Source organism: Rhinolophus ferrumequinum, chromosome 4, assembly GCF_004115265.2.
Source record: "Rhinolophus ferrumequinum isolate MPI-CBG mRhiFer1 chromosome 4, mRhiFer1_v1.p, whole genome shotgun sequence".
Classification (NCBI taxonomy): domain Eukaryota; kingdom Metazoa; phylum Chordata; class Mammalia; order Chiroptera; family Rhinolophidae; genus Rhinolophus; species Rhinolophus ferrumequinum.
Window position 1 is genome coordinate 26535797 of NC_046287.1, and position 16958 is coordinate 26552754.

The window sequence follows — 16958 nt, forward strand, 5'->3', positions numbered from 1 at the left end:
ATAAAACGGGTCAGAGCAAATCTGATCATATCTCTCTCCAGGGTACTGACCTATTAATGGCCGCCATTTCTTTCTAGGTAGAGTTCAAACTCCTTCACGCGGTCTACTTAATACCTTCATGATACAGTCCTTGTTTGTCAAGAAACTCATCTCCTACCACTCCCCCATGGGGACACTAACTACACTTCAGGATTAAGGAATGAGTTAGTTATGATTTCAGATATATATCACCCTCTCTCATTCATCTATTGTTTAATACAACATACTCAACTTCAACTGGCTCTTCTAGGCTCAGGTCAAGCATCACTTCCCCACTTTGCATACCTGTTATAGTATACACTCTTCTGTTTTCTAATTATCCTCTTGCCACTAGACTGCAAGCTCATTGAGAACAAGGACTACATCTTCTCCACCTCTGAACACTTGGCGTATAGCTTGGCTTACAAAAACTGTTTGTTGAATGAATAAATAAGAGTGGTAGAACCAGACTCAGATCTAAGACTTCCTGTCTTAAATCCAGTGCTTTTCTCAATATATCACAGCTAATAAGAGTGACACAGTGTGGTAGAGGACTAAATACCAGATGACAGATTTCCTATTCTTAATCTAGCACAATGAAACAAATGGTGAAATGGTGATGAGTAACATGGATGTTAACAGACCATACTACATAATCCTACACTGACACTAAAAGTTTAACTACTATATGTAATGAAAAATATTTAGTCCTAAAGTTAGCAAAAAAATAGTGTCCTTTTATTGGATTACAAACACACTTGAGAATATTAAGGTATGTATCGTATGTAAACACATTCATATCCTATCCACCAATAAGTGCCTAACTCTTATTCAGAAACTAACCGAATTTAAAAATGTATTTTCTTATTGTCTTTTGCTCCTTTGCTATCTATGAGAGGGCACAGAAAACAAAAGTGGTGGAAGGCAAATCGGTCAGTGTTGTCTTTTTCTTTTTATATTCATCAGCCAAAAGCTCCATTGGCTTGGGAAAGAAGTTGAAAATTGGTAACCAAAAATGCACTTTCATAAATGTTTCTAAAAATTGTCTTCAGTGTCTCTGATTCTATTAAAAAGAATTACCAGTGAACCAATTTTAAGCAGCAACAATCCAACCCATGCAGATTTTGTAAGACTCTAACCAAAAGCTTTTTCTCTCCTATTACAAACAAAAGTAAAACCCGTAAGTCAAGGAAACTGTAGCAATGTATTTATTGGAAATGAGCTAGACATTACATATATCAGATGAAGATGTAACAATGCATGAAGCATATTCGATGCAACATTTTTTTTAAAAAATCACAAAAGAAAAGGAAGTTCATTTTCAAAACAAATATTGTATCCAAGACACCTCAATCTCTGAACACTGTAATGCAATTCATAATGTTGATTTTGAACATCCACAATAAAATTCACTTTAAACTGAACAACTGAAAGGAAAAGTTTCTTTTCCCAACTTGAAGATTCCTTGGCTACCACCTGTGTATCATACATATCAGGTAGTTGTCGTCACCTGATGATAACAGGACCCAGATGATATTTGTCATATGCCTCATAGGAAAACACCTCCCCTTACAAATAGAGAAATTTGGGGGAAATCCAAGCAACAAATCAGTTGGCGGCCCCAAGGAAATGAGGTACCTAGAGTCAGCATTTTCTAGAACCTAGAAATTACATTAACTTTACTAAGACTTTATTTCCTTTTAAGAAACTGCCTGGATTAGAAGGCATGCTGATGTGTAACAAGAGTCATTACATTTCCACTGAGTAACAGTGTGGAGGAAGGTACCAGACACATGTCACCTGCTCATTGAAGTTTTCCGAAACCGTTAGAGCTTTACTCCTCTACTCTGTAATACACAGCAGCTTGTGTATATAACAAGCTCCCTTTGAAGAAAAGTATCCCAGATAATCCATCTGTGATACTATAAGTACTGCGAAAAGCAGTAATGATAAATATTATTTGGAAAGGCAAAAATGCTGCTCTACTTTCAGAGACACTCTCACAGAATCATCTCTGAAATGGAGAATTTCATGTGCACTTTGAAAATTACTTCCCTTCCGCACACCGAGCATGCGAGAATGTCCTCTAATAAGTTCTCTGTGGCTGAGAAAGTCAGGAGTCCAAATGCAGAACTGCAGGCTTCAGAAGGGCTTGGTGCCACTCACTCCTCCCCTTCCAAAGGATTTCAATAGTTTGCTTTAAACATTTCACAGTTCTCATAAGTTTTCACATGAAAGGGGAAGATGATTACAAGCTGGCTAGAGTCTAATGATTGGCCAAAATAATAATAATGGTAATTTTTTAAAAGTACCTGAACACAGAATATTACCTTTAGAAAACCAATCATAATTATATTTTCATATCCTTCATTTAATATAGAAAGAACAAAACTAAGAGCTTCCACATTTTGGTGAGAAAACAGCAAATCTTTGTCACCAACTGTGGCACCAAGGAAAGGGGAGTCTGTTTACAACTGTAGGAGTAATTTTAATAAAAAAGGGGAAAAGCTGATCTAGACAATTTAAGTACTAAATTAAAATTCCAAGACCTGATATTTTTAGTTTGAGTTACAATACAGGTCTAATTTGCAAGAAAATTAAGAACATTCTCTCACCTTGACCTGGACAGGCAGACTCACCACAGCATCTTGCCTTCTCTGTAAGCATGTCTAAAGAAATGCCTGACCAGACTCAAAATGCATATAGGCATCACATGCTAGTTGGCACAAAACAGGCCCGGGGGGCGGAGGAAGGCCCCCATTTTCCTGAAAACAAACCATAGTAACATGACTGGCAATCAGTCATTTTCCAGATACATACAGTATATCAGTACTTTTTAAGACAGATACACATAACGTTACACAAATGTTTCCACCTCCTCACCACTGAGTGAAACATACTGTTCTTTGGAGAAAAAAATACATTCATTTTTTTCAAGTGTATTTCAACAGGCAGAGAGGCTCTAGGTCTGTTTCACTACAAAGACAAAATGATTTCACATGTGACCAAGGGGGATTTCACGTTAGCTTCCCTTTGGCGTGGATTTCATGAAGTTTTGATTTAAAAAAATACAACAACAAAAACATTGCTCTAAATATACATCTACTCCTTTGATCCGAAAGCATGAACTCCTTATGTCCATTGTATGTATATATGTACACAGTCAACGACAAGAAGAAAAACCAGTCTACCTATATACAATGGCTTCGGATTGGCAAACTAAGGAGAGCAAGGCCCTCGGGCTGGGCCTCGGGCGGTTGGCTTCCGCCAGCACGGGTGTCCCGGTGTCCCGGGCTGGGGCCAGCCGCAGGCCGCTCTTGCTTTCCGGAGCCTTCTCACAGCACATGCTGCTAAGACGGCGCTGTGTCACTTATGGCTTGTTTCCTGTCTTGGCTTTGTTGTTAGCGTTGCTGTCCAGGTCTCTCAGCAGGGAGTCGCAATTGGCGAGAGCATCCTCGGGCAGCAGCTTCCGGATTTGCTCCACTGTCTTTTGATAAGCCATTTTCTCCTGCTCCAGGGTCCGGATTAAAGACTTCATTTTGGTCTCTCGGGTCAAAAGATTTTCCAGATTGGATTCCAAGGTCTGGATTTTAGCATGAGCTATCTGTTAGAGGGGGGAAAAAAATCCTCCAAATCAAATATTTGAAGACTCTGGTTCTTCATTGTAGCAGCAGCCAGAACTTACATGTGTTAACCAATCGTATCATCTGATTTAATAAAATAGTGTGGGAAGCAAATACTCTGAAACCTTCCATGGAGATTTATAGATTTCTCGAAAATATAACTATGGCACTGACACAGTACATCTCATTTCACTGAATACACCAAAAAGGTCACGTTAAGTCATGATCCGGAGGTGGTGTGAAGCCTCACTGCCCACACTGGGGTTCCCCTGGAGTGAGTGGGTTTTCACATGAAGAAATGGGAGATTCTCGACAATGCCTTGGCCTACTGAAAGAGGCTTTTTACTCTCTGACTGGAACAGCAGGGTTTCCTAAACACATACTTAGGATCCTGTAAGTTTTTATGGGTGTCAGGGTGCCCATGTAACTTGGGAACCCGGACGTGGCAGTAACGTTGAACTGTCAATGAAACAGTTTGGAACCATTAATAAAAATTATAGTACAAAGCAGGTGCAAACCCACTTTCCTGTATAAGGAAGTCCTCAGTTCATCACCACTGAAATATCCACGTAACAATGAACAATACCCCAACCGTTTATTTTTCTTTTTGAAACAGACAACACTGGCTCTTTTTTTTTTTAATAGGAAAAGGCATACAATTTTCTATGGGCCAGAGCTAATGTAAGATGAAGTGAAAGAAGTTAGAGACCCTGTTCTTGGAGAGCAATTACTCCCCAAATGAGCTCCCCCATTTCTGAGCTCTTTCTCTCCTACCTGGTGCAGAGGACTCACCACATAGAAGCAAACTATAGTGTTTTCTAAGTTGGGAACAGGTGCAGCATTGGAAAGTGGGGGCTAAGCAGAAGCCAAAGAGCCATTAGGCACTGAAGCTCTAACTTGGAAATCTCCCCCGCCCCCCCAAAATGTTCACCTTCTAACCTCCCCACCACTGAACATTTTTAAGCCCCGCCACTCAGGGCTTGAATACACAGCACACATCATACAATTTGCAGATGCAGAATGTTAATTTCTACTAAACTGCTTACTGCATTTGTCAATGTGCATTCATTTATAAATAAATATATAGTATTTTATATTCCCTAGTAATTGTAAACTCCTTGATGTCAGGGATTACGTATTATACGTTTTCATTCAATTCTCTCAAATATGTCTCCTTTTCTTTCCATTTATGTGAATTTTATTCTAGCCAATTCTCGTCATCCCCAACCAGATTTATGCAAATGATTTCTAGCTGGTCTCCCTACCTTCTCTCCTTATTCTAATCTGTTCTCATCTAAGTTTCCAGATTGGTCTTTCTAAAGTATTGCTCAAAAACTTTGAGAGATTTCCCTCTCAACAGCATTAAAGACAGGCTCTTCTGCTTCACACAGAAAGTTATCTACAATTCTGCCTTCATATTTATCCCATCTCTCCCCAACATAAATCTGAAACTGATGCCAAGCTTACTTTGCTGTTCTGCCACATCCTCCTTATTTACACTAACCCCTTTCTCCCCCACAACACCTCATTCATTTCTTCCACCAACTCTTCAGAGTTGGCTCAAGCCCCAAGTCTCCCAGACTGGTCCCAGTGTCCCAGATGTAACCCTCCTCTCTTGAATTTAACCAAATGTGTGCAACACCCAATAGGTGCTTAACCAGATTCTGCTTTGAACCAGCATTTAACTACTCTGTGCGTGTACATTTCCTCCCCCAAGTGATATTTAAATTGATATGTGCATTGGTATCCCCACAGCACTTGGACATAGCCTGACACATAGGCCCATCGTCACAACCGGTCAACCCTTGTCACATTTCTATCATTCCTGGTATAGTTCTGTGCAGGCAGGAGGCATCTGAGTGCTGTTTTGGTCAATCTTCATTACCTGTAATTTTTCAAGGAGGTCCATGTTTTGTCTTTTGAGTTGGTTGTTGGCCCTCTCCAGCTTCTCCACAGGTTCACTGTCCTCGCAGGCATATGAAGATTCCTGAAGCTCATCCTGCAGCACGTGATATTCCACCTCATAGGCGTGTAACTGTTTTGAAATATCCATCTCAAAAACCTGCCGTGAAAACACCAGGGGTTAGACTGACCTTTGGTACATACACCAAGATACTGTCCATGTATGTGGTGTACTTCACAGGGATTCCCAATACTTACTAATGAGGAATAATATGACATACCAAAAGGAAGACTACCTAGCATGACTGTCAATATAAGGATAAACAGATTATTTCTACACAGTTGAAACATTCTCACAATAACACCAAGATACAAGAATAAGTTAATGTTCAAAGACATTTTGCAACCAAAATATACATAATCCCAAAATGTAGCATACCAGATAAACGATATCAGTTACTGAGTAACTCTTACCTAGGTTAGAGATCATCTTTGCTGATTAGTAAGTAAAATTGCATGGACTATTTGTTATAATGAGATCCAAAGCCTTTTTAGTGATTTGTGAATGGGGAAAAAAGGTCTCATACTAAATATTTTCATCCATTTGCTAACCCATGTGAGCCTCTTAGGAGTCCCTTACATATTGTACCACACAGAGCATGTGCACAGTTGCACACCTTAAGCGCTCGCAGAGCTGCAGGCTTTAGTTGGGGATGCCTCTTCTCTCCCATATGACCACCAAATAGGAAGACAGTTTACTTAGCAGTTAGAGGATAAGTGACAGCTCCTTAGTCTAAACTTGCAAGGGGACGTCAGGCAACAGCTGCCATTTAAGCAATGGTGTCTACACTAACACTGTAGAAAGAAACCATGAAAAATCTGACTTACTAACTTATCCTACTACCAGTAGAGACCTCAATTCTTAGAATTTCACTGAGAATTCTAGACAACCTGGTTACCCTTCTTGCACAAGCATCACTTTTTCTCTACTAGTGTATACGGACATAATGGTCTACTATACAACAATTAAAAATGATGGCACAGATCTATATTTCCTGGTATGAAAAAATGTCCAATACCACATATTTTAATAAATAACAAAAATCCAACTTATACAATAATATGTATAGTATGCTTTACTTATATAAAACTATACCCATATTTATATGTATATATAAGCAAAGAGAGATATGTAAAAGGAAGTTTAAACAGTTTTGTATCTCAAGGTGTTGAGATTTGCAGTTACTTCTCTTTTCTTCTTTGTGCTTTCCTGCATTATTTGCATTTTTTACAGTGACTATAACTGAAGCTCACCACAGTCTCATTTAATATCGGCAGTTTGTTCCATGGTTAATCAACTAATTGTTAAAAAAGTCTCTATAATATCAAGTCCAAATCTACTTTTCTATAAATTATGTCCATTCATCTTAATAATAATCTCCAAAGCCAGGCAATTCCCTTATTAATTTTAGAGAGAGGAGATCTGATTTCAAATCAGAGATCATGGCTCTCTAAAAGTACAATCTCTGACTACTTGCCAGTCCAAAAAGATATTTCTAAAGAAGTAATAAATGAACAAGTAAATATGTCAATAAAAGCTATACGTTTCAGCTTATAGAACATTTTAACAAATAAAAACTGTTCATAGATATTTACAGAATAATCTGCTTGTGATTTTACTCCAGGTAATGGAAAGAAAATTTTCCATGTAATGATACAATGAATTTATGTTACAGTGTGAATTACAGTGTATGAAACCCTTCAACCTAATTGGTTACTTTTGCTCCTAAAAACAATATGAAACATTAATAGAATCATTATTGTTATTCCCACTTTGTATGGGAGGAAGTTGAGATTCAGAAAGGTTTTAACTTGCCCACTGTCACACAGATCGTAGGTAGCAGGGCACCAGAACAAGATACTCCCTTTCTCTTGCTCTAAACTCTCCCTTTTCTGCCTCTAGAAAAGTAGTGAACTTTATCAATACTCATAAAGGATGACTGCCTCATTTACAAATCTGGTCTTAAGCTTGTTCATGTCATCTGAACAATATCAATACATAATTACTACTTACCTGGTCCCTATGAAGAGCAGGGACTAGATATATTGTGTACGGATTATTCATTTGCTTCTCTGCCCTCATCCATTCTGCTGGACCCTGGGAGGCAGACCTGGGTTCCTTGCACTTCTCTACACTTCCTTTCCTGCTCCCGTCTGGTTGGGTATGGCCAATGGGAGGTACCAGCAGGAGATCAGAGGGGCAGGAAAAAATTGGTTGGGTATGTGTTCTTTGCTCCTTCACTGCCTGGCTCACCAACAACCTCCAGAGATCCTGCCTCCATAGTCCCTGCAACTTGCTGGGCCTGGTGACACTATTATATCTTCCCCTGTCCCCTCAGTACCATGAGTAAGAACAGCTTCTCTCTGTAACTAGCTGCTGGGCATCTGGATGTGCATCTTTGTTTCCTTTAACCCTGCCCACACCTCTGTAAATGTATCCTCATTTGAAGCACTGAAGGTAGACCCCATTTCTGCAAGGGACCCTGGTTGACACAAGTCTCATCATTTAAGCCTCACAAAACCCCTCTGATCAGTACTGTCCCATTTGGGAGGTGAGAAAACTAGGGTTCAGAAGGTTACACTGATGTGTGCAAGCCAAACAGCTAATAAAAGAGCTACAAGATGATGCAAATCCAGTATTGTCTAATTCCAAAGCCTATGCTCTTGCCACATGTACTCATTATATACAGAGGGTGCCAAAAAATGTATACACATTTTAAGAAAGGAAAACTGTATTAAAATTGTAATACTCAATATATACTGATAAAAAAGATGAATACAAGTCATGTTTGATTTCTGCAATTATAAGCGGTCCTCAAAGTGGTTACCATCAGCATCCAGACACTTCTGATAAGAGCAAACTATTGCTTAAGCAACGCTGACCAAAGTGTCCACTTGGATACATCTTTTTGGCACCCTTGGTATTTTTAAACAGAATTGACAATATTACAAAGGAAAGTATTTCTCATTTTTTTATTTATTAGGTCTTCCTAATACTCTCAATTCTATCTTCAGCCTTACCATTGGTCTGAATTAAAAGATTCGTTAAAAACTCATTATGTAGCAATGAACCACTTTTCCTGTGTACAACCACCTAGACAATGTCACAATATAGAAATTTCACAATAGTCTCATTTCTAAACGAAATATATCTGATCGAATTTAAAAAAAAAAAAAAACCTGTGAAGCAAAACTACCTCTTCGTGCTAAAACATTTAATATATGAGTAGCAGAAATTGTTATCTTATATATTATTATAAACATTTAAATCATACCTGGGTGATAATTTTTTCCATTTCAGATGTATTCATATCAGGTAGTGTGCTTTTAAGAAATTCAACAATATTTTCAAAGTTTTCACATTCCATTATAAGTGTCTCTTGGCTGCTCAGTAGGCTGAGAGCAACCTTAAATATAACTTCAGTTCCCTGAAGAAAAATAATATCTGAAAAAACAGATATAATTTTCATGATCAAAATTATGCATCCACTATTATAAATAGCATGCTCTTTGTGCTAATAGTATTTTTGTGTGTGTTTTTGTTGTAATTGTTGTTTTGAATTACTGCAATGGAATCACTGAATATTTTGCAAAAAAAAACTGGTCAAAAATCACCTCGATTAAAAAAAATAATATGACTGAAACAAACAGATGTTTATTCTTTTTACTTATTTAAGAATCTCTGATAAGGTCAGGGTAAAAAAAAGGATAAATTATATACCTGTTTGTCTCTGTATTTATAATTTTTAGTGACAAATTTAACAGAGGCTAGGTAAATCTCAAAGACAGTTATCCAACTAATATTTAAATTCTTCACAAGGAGAATACACAAATAAACATAACCAATTAGTACTATTTAAACTACATTACCATAATAAAATAAAGCAAATGAACTGGTTACTATGTAATTAAATCTATAAAAGAGGACATTAAAAAAAATTTAAAAACTTTAAAAGAAAAATCAAAACGATTATATAATCTAAATCAGATAGGAAAGAGAAAAAGAAAAGCTACCCTAACTTTGAACTCTGTTTCCTAATAAATACAAACGTGCAACGCCCTGTTTCCCTGAAAATAAGACCTAGCCAGACAATCAGCTCTAATGTGTCTTTTGGGGCAAAAAATTAATATAAGACCCAGTCTTATTTTAAAATAGACCGGATCAATATAATATAATATAATATAATATAATATAATATAATATAATATAATATAATATAATATAAATATAACATAATGCCAGGTCTTATATTAATTTTTGCTCCAAAAGATGCGTTAGAGCTGATTGTCTGGTTAGGTCTTATTTTCAGGGAAACACGGTAGTTTTGAAAAGTACCAAATAGTTTTGTATAAAAGTTTCTCTCAATCTATGCCATTCTGTAATCAATAATAAACAACAGGGAGTCTTTAAAAAGACTGTGAAACAGTTATTCCAAATGTGGTCATTCTTCTTGCTCAAGCATCTTACCCTTTCCTGAGAAACTCCATTCTTTGCTAAATTAGAAGAAAAGGATTTAGCAGCCATTATAGCGCTATTCTGATAATAAAAACAAACTGCTGGGGAGATTTGTTTCTTGAACTCTGATATCAAGTTTCCAAGGGTAAGTCAAAGAGACTTGGCCTGAAATATCATAACATCATTTTGATTTGATAAACTATTCTCTGAGAAGAAAAAAATGTATGCGTATAAGGATTTACAGAAGACATACTAATAGGAACCCAAGCTCCAGAGAAAACTTCACTGGAGAAAAGCAATTGTGTATATTCAATAAAGAAGAGGAATTTGGTGTACGTTTGATTCTGTGCATCTTGACTTCACTCTTTTGCTGGACTTTGTCTATTAATTGTATGACTGCTAATGCAGTGTTTAACTTTTTAAACCACAGCCTCCAATAAAAAAGACACCATACATCGTCATCTGGTAAATGTATACATAGTATTATTACACATACACCTTCAAAATGGAAGTTTCTCCAAACAACGCCTTTCCTTATTATTATCTGATATTTTCATTGTATTGCATTCATTTCATTTCTTTTTTTCTCTAAAGCTAGCAACGACCTACAATTGGGCCACACTCACAATTTGACAAAAAGCTCCATTGTAGCAAAAGCACAATTATAAATATTGACTATGATGGAAACCAGATAGATGAGCAGAACATAAAAACTGCGGGCGCCCTTTCTGAGGTCCTAAACAACATCATTAGAACAAACCTCTGATAAAGAGTTTTGTTGTTTTTAATTTTTGCTTTTTAAATAATGAACTTAGACAAATCTAACTAAAGACTTGAGAATCATCATCAATCATGCCATCCTCCCTTTTTATTCCTGGTGCCTAACACTGTGATGGAGCCACACAGGAATTCAGTAACTTGCCAGGAAATTACTGCCTGTGTCTAGTGCTTTCCCTGAACCACCCAGTCTTAGGGACGGGCGCTACCACTACACTGGCACGAAAGGTGAGTCACTTAAGCAACGGATTTCAGTGACCCTGTTAACAACACAAAAAATGCCATTAGAAATAACATTGATATAGGTACTTGTGTTGACCCAGTGAGCACACATGTTTCTTTCTGTTTGGAATTCAGGTTAATGAGGACAACGGGGAAGAGAAAAAAGAGGAAGGAAAGATATGTAAGAAAATTGGGAAAATTATACAGAGTAAGTCTTTAGGTTGGATTTTTTTTTTTTTAAAGTAGACTCTGATTTTTAGGTATAAATGAAAGGAAGTGTTCCATTACAGCTTATTCAAATACAGGAGCCCAGTTTTCCTTCTTTCCCTTTTAATTTCTATTTTATTTAAGACAAATATGGTTTCAAATTACTCTCAGAATAGAGCCAGGCACATTTATGAAATACCACTATCAATTTGCTATTCTGTGTAACACGTGATAAAACAATCGGCTGGAAGTATAACCTTTAGAGTAAACAACACTGTTCCATTTAATCATAGGCATTTCTTACCAAAAACTCGGGCTACAAATCCTAATGGAAATTGAGAGGCAAACAACGTGAGGAACCAGGGGGCAGCATAAAGACTGGGGCTTATTTCATTTTCTTCCAGATGATTGTAGAGATCTCTGTGATAGTCATGGAGGAGTCTGGACAGCTGGTACATCTGAATCTAAAATTAATTTGGAGAAGAAAAATAAAATATGCATTTATCCGACAGTATATAAAATACTAACATTATTGCTCTAATATTCAATAACAAATGTACATATAGTCAATAAATAAAAGCTGCATTTTATTTTTATTATTATTATGCTAAAGTTGATATTAAAGTCCAAGTTCACTTAACTGAGGTCATAAAAGCAAGTCACGGAAAGACTACTGAGCAAGTTTCGCTATCACGTGTGATTTGGTTTCACATATATATGAAAATGATCATTTTTCCTTAGATAAGAAGGCGCTCCTTTTGGAATTTAATCTCTGCAAGGTCCATTCTAATTTCAGACCAATTCCAGAAAAGCCTCCATTCTAAAGACTGTACCACATTCAGTTCAGAAGCAAAGCCTCATGCTACTCGCTGGGCTCATCATTGGATTTGTGATGGACTTCTGGCTTAGACCCACCAGGCAATCTGCAGCGCTGGGACCATGCTAAGCTTAGGATGTAATGGAGCCAGAAGTCTGCGATGTGATTTCTACTGTCCAAGCTAATCCAGCAGCATATTTTTCATGACAAAGGGCATTAAAGCAGAAAGTGCAGTCTGGATGTTCCTCGTATTAAAAGAAGAAATTATTTCATGTGGCTACTGAGTTGATTCCTGGTATTTCAAAAAAATTACAAAGACAGCACAGAGCAACTTTTAAACTTTTATATCTGTGGTAGCTACAGGTTAAGCCATAGCAAAAAATAAACAAATTAGTGACTTATGTTTTAATTTATATTTTTATATAGTAATGCATTAAAGAGTGGTTCAATGATCAGTTACATTAGTTTGACATTTTGGAGTGAAAGGTATACAATATTTTATAAAATCTAGCAGAAGTTCTTTCATTACAACATATCAAAATATCACCCTTAAATAGTCAGCTCTATAAAAATACATTAAAGTATTGAGCTGTATTGTGAATTCAGCAATGTTGCTTCCAGTGCAAAAAATTAAAACCGAAAGTACTATCTGTAAATAGAGCAAATTATTTGTTTGATCTTTAACACGTATCTGCAGAAAGTAAAGTTCCATACAAACTGTAAAAGGAAAGAATTAAAGAGCCATAGAAAGTTGTAGCTATAAAATAAGAAGCTTAGCTACAGTCAAAAATTAGAGTTTTAAAATAAGATTATCTTAATAAGTCATATTTTTTAAAATCATATATTTCCTTTAGGCCATTTACAATTTAGAAATTAGACATATTGAGCTATATCTATAAAATAACTAGTATTTTGATAGTACAAAAATCAGAGAAGTCGAATTAGCAGAATAAAAAGAAAGCATAGCGTCAAAAATATCCTGTTCTTGTTTGGTTATGGTTGTAATACAGAAGCAATATTTCAATGTTTATTTTTTTTTAAAGGACCTTACCTTTTTCCCTATATTTTAAATTAGGGGTGGAGAACATTTCTTCCATCAAGGTATAGATTTACATTAAATTTCTTTTGAAAAAGTCAAACACACAATTCAGTCTTTCTTCAAAAGAAACTTTAATAATTCAAATGCCATTTTCTAAGAATAAATAATTATTCCATTCTACCTTACAGATAATATGGCAAATCTTCAGATGGAAGAGCTAGAACTAGCAGATGGGAGACGCAGAGATAGACGAGAGGGTGGCAGAAAGAAGATGGGAAAAAGTAGAGATCAAAGACTTCATATAAAAAGATATAATGCTTTTATACTTGACACAGAAAACAGGAGACTCAAAACATAATGAGACATAGTTAGAAGGGAACTCAGCCCCCTCCTTTTACAGATAAGGTAACTGAGACCCAGATCCTGCAATGGCTAAGCTCACGCCATGCAGATAATGAGAAATCCTACCAAGGGATCCCAACCCCACTGCTGCTTCCACTTTTGAAAGTCATATTGATTGGATAAAAACCACTCTCTGTTCTAGAAAGTGGAGAATTGTATGTATCTCACTTAACAGAGCAAAAAGATCTACCCTCCGAGAACAAGGTCCCCTAATCTTGTGACCTATAAGAATGCTAACGCCCAAGATTTTAAACATCTGCATTTTCATAAATATAGATATAACAGATTTCCTAGTAATTGCAGATCATATTACATTAATGTATAAATCCAATTTATATGAATTTTTATAATGTCAAACTGATAAGACATTTTTAAATTGAAAAATCACTGCAGTTTTAAAGTGAATAGCTATATCTCTCCATTTATGGATCAAAATCATAAATGGTACTCTCATTCTTTGAAATTCTAATGATAGCCACCAAACTGGTATTTCTAGAAATCAGATTTATTTAATTGGTTACAAGGGCACCAATGCTTTCTATCCGATGTAAGATACAGGTAAACTGTTTAGACATAAAATAAAAAATAAAACCTTCCACAGTCATTATTATTTCACCTGTGGAATGCTTAGAAACCTATGAATAGTCATCAATTAGGAATCAAATCACTGTATCTGATTTACGCACCTTGGTTGAACAATCTTCATATGAACTCACACCCAAAAGCCCAACACTGAGAACAAAGCCCCACCTCCCTAGGAAAAAAATTCATCTTGAAGGGTAAAGAATAAAATGGAGCACTGCTTCTCCACTCATCCTCTCAAGAAAATACCATTTACTATAACATTCATAAAGTGAAAGCACAGTTCTTTCTTGCTGTGGGTTGTAACTGAAATATTAAATGAAAAAACTGATTATTGGGAACCAGGAAAAAGAGTATACAGAGGATGCCAAAAAATGTATACACATTTTAAGAAAGGAAAAACTGTATTAAAATTGTAATACTCAATATATACCGATTACAGAAGATGAATACAAGTCATGTATATACATTTTTTGGCAGCCCGGTATTTTTAAAAATACTTTATTTCTTATCTAAAGCATAATATTATGACTAACTGCGTATCGTGCCTACCTCATTTCAAAGGAGGAAAACCCTGACATTCCTCTTTTTAAAGTCTTCCTTTATATATTTACTACTATTAACAAAAGCTTTAAATTGCAAGGTAGTGGTTTTTGTGATATCATATCTATAAACAAAATTTAAGCTTCCTGTTAGAAACCTATACTCTAAAGAAAGTGAAGTAGTTTAAACTAGAGAGGAGAAATGTGTAAACAGGGAGTTTGAAACAGGTTACAGACAGCAACAGCAGTGAATATCCTACTTAACCAAAATATCTCAACAAGTGCTTCTTCAGAGCACACGAAGAAAAGCAGGCTGAAAGAGTACCACCAACTTTGAACATGTTTTCCTCTCTGAGAACCTATCTGACCTTAAGATAAAAAGAGGGAGATATGGTAAGTTCAAGAAGAGCCATGACATAGATACCTGCCACTTATGCACTCAAAGTAAATGACATTATATTTACAGATATTGAACAACAGATCTAGGATTCTTTTCAACTGACAAGTTGAGGAAAAGTGAATAAAGATGTCTTGCTACTTCCTCCTTGCAACACGTAGACTTAGGGAATAGAGACTGAGTACCCACAACCTTTCTTGAGTTGCTCATATGTTCACTTTAGGAACTGTATGGAAAAGTTATTCTGCACATGGATGGCATATACTTAGAGATTTAGCAAAATCACATATCCCTCACTAAAACCGTGGACTGAAACATGCTTCTACATTTATCCAAGATGCCAGACAATTGGGTCCCAATTTCCTTAAATCCACTGTAATTTAGACGAGTGCTGCCGCTAAGATTTCTGGTAACAGCTTTACTCATTCCTCGTGAAGATCTACTGCCTCACCTGTAAGGACATCATGTCAGGTCTGTACTGCTTGCGGAAGCCTAGGTCATACATGAGGAATTTCAGCATTTCAAAGGCTTGCTCTTCACTCATATGCAGAAGCAGGACTCCAGCCACAAAGCTGATCCCCTGACAATAACCCACTTCTTTGTCCAGCAATGAGTAGGCTTTCAAAAGATTGAAGAGCGACAGCTGCCCTGACCCAAGCTGTGCTGAAAAGTAAGGGTGAGTAGGAAATGTCCTTCCTGTAGAGGAAAAGAAAAGAAATATTTCTGAGATGTCTTGAGGCTTTGGAGACCATAGTGAAACTGTAATTCAGTGATTTCCAGAAATAAACAAACACTGTTTTCCAAACCACTGAGTTGTTTGGAAGTACCCATGTAACTAAGAGTCTCTCTCTCTCTCTCTCTCTCTCTCTCTCTCTCTCTCTCTCTCTCTCTCTCTCTCTCTCTCACACACACACACACACACACACACGTTAGCAAGTCCCAAGTCCTACCTGCCAGCAGACCACCACCCTATCTCCACATATATGATAGGGAAGCAAACATTTAATGCTAACAAGTACTTCATTCTAGAAAAAAGGTCCACCAACAAATCAAAGACCTACCTATCCAGAAAAGACATAATTTATTCTGACTGTAAACCAAGGCAGATTCTAAGTTCACATAAAGAACACCCTCCAATAGAAATCAGAATTCTATAAAAGGTATATTATTTAAAAGGAAATCTTAAGAGTCCATAAACAGATTTATTCCTGCTTCTCTTGTAATATGATGCTGGAGGGACTTTTTGGGGTTGTTTTGTTTGACATTCAGTTATCATTCAGGAACTACTTCTTCTTCTAATATCTTTGCTCTCTGTTTCTTAAACCACCTCCATGAGCCATGTAGACCTTTTTTCTGTTTTCAATATATCCAAAAAGTGCAAGGCAAATAAAGGGTCAGGCGGATTAAAAAAAATAATAATAATCCCCTGTAAAATTCACCTCTGAGTATAAAATTAGCAGACACTTTAGCAAGCAAACACAATCAGTCCTGGATCTCTGCAAAGATGAATACAGAATCAAACCCAACCCGCACCACCAGAATTATATACACTCGTAGGGGACTCTCCTTGTGTCAGGAGAATGAAGGGGGTTGTTAGCTTCCTTGTGAAATGACTAGTCTTGTCAGTTAAAACTTGAAAGAATGCCAGATTTTTAAATGTTTTCCACTGTATGTGCTCAATTGTGGTTCTCCCACCCCACCAACCCACCCCAGGAACTGATAAGATTAATTCTGCAGAGCAAGTAACTCGGAAGAGATGAGAAAATAACAAGAACACACTGAGGAAACACAGATGGCTACAAGTAGAGTCAAATAAGCAATTTTTAAAATGATCATTTTACTTTCTCAGTTAAAATTTTTGCTAAAGAAAACTATAAATAAGTTATATAAACAAGTCCCTGTAATCTGATCTCA

At 36.5% G+C, this 16958-nt stretch overlaps 1 protein-coding gene across 8 annotated transcripts in view; it reads right to left on the reverse strand.

Annotated features, from left to right (window-relative positions):
* Positions 1 to 1210: 1210 nt before the first annotated feature.
* The window catches only part of TBC1D4 (TBC1 domain family member 4), a 177212-nt gene continuing 161464 nt past the window's right edge, over positions 1211 to 16958 (reverse strand). For all 8 annotated transcript variants that reach the window (XM_033103903.1, XM_033103902.1, XM_033103899.1 and 5 more), the window contains 5 exons: positions 15496 to 15740; positions 11570 to 11729; positions 8879 to 9048; positions 5527 to 5703; positions 1211 to 3622 (listed from right to left, as the gene is read on the reverse strand). In XM_033103903.1, coding sequence (XP_032959794.1) covers positions 3389 to 3622; positions 5527 to 5703; positions 8879 to 9048; positions 11570 to 11729; positions 15496 to 15740 — 986 coding nt within the window. In that variant the 3' untranslated portion in view covers positions 1211 to 3388. The remainder of the gene's footprint in view (positions 3623 to 5526; positions 5704 to 8878; positions 9049 to 11569; positions 11730 to 15495; positions 15741 to 16958) is intronic.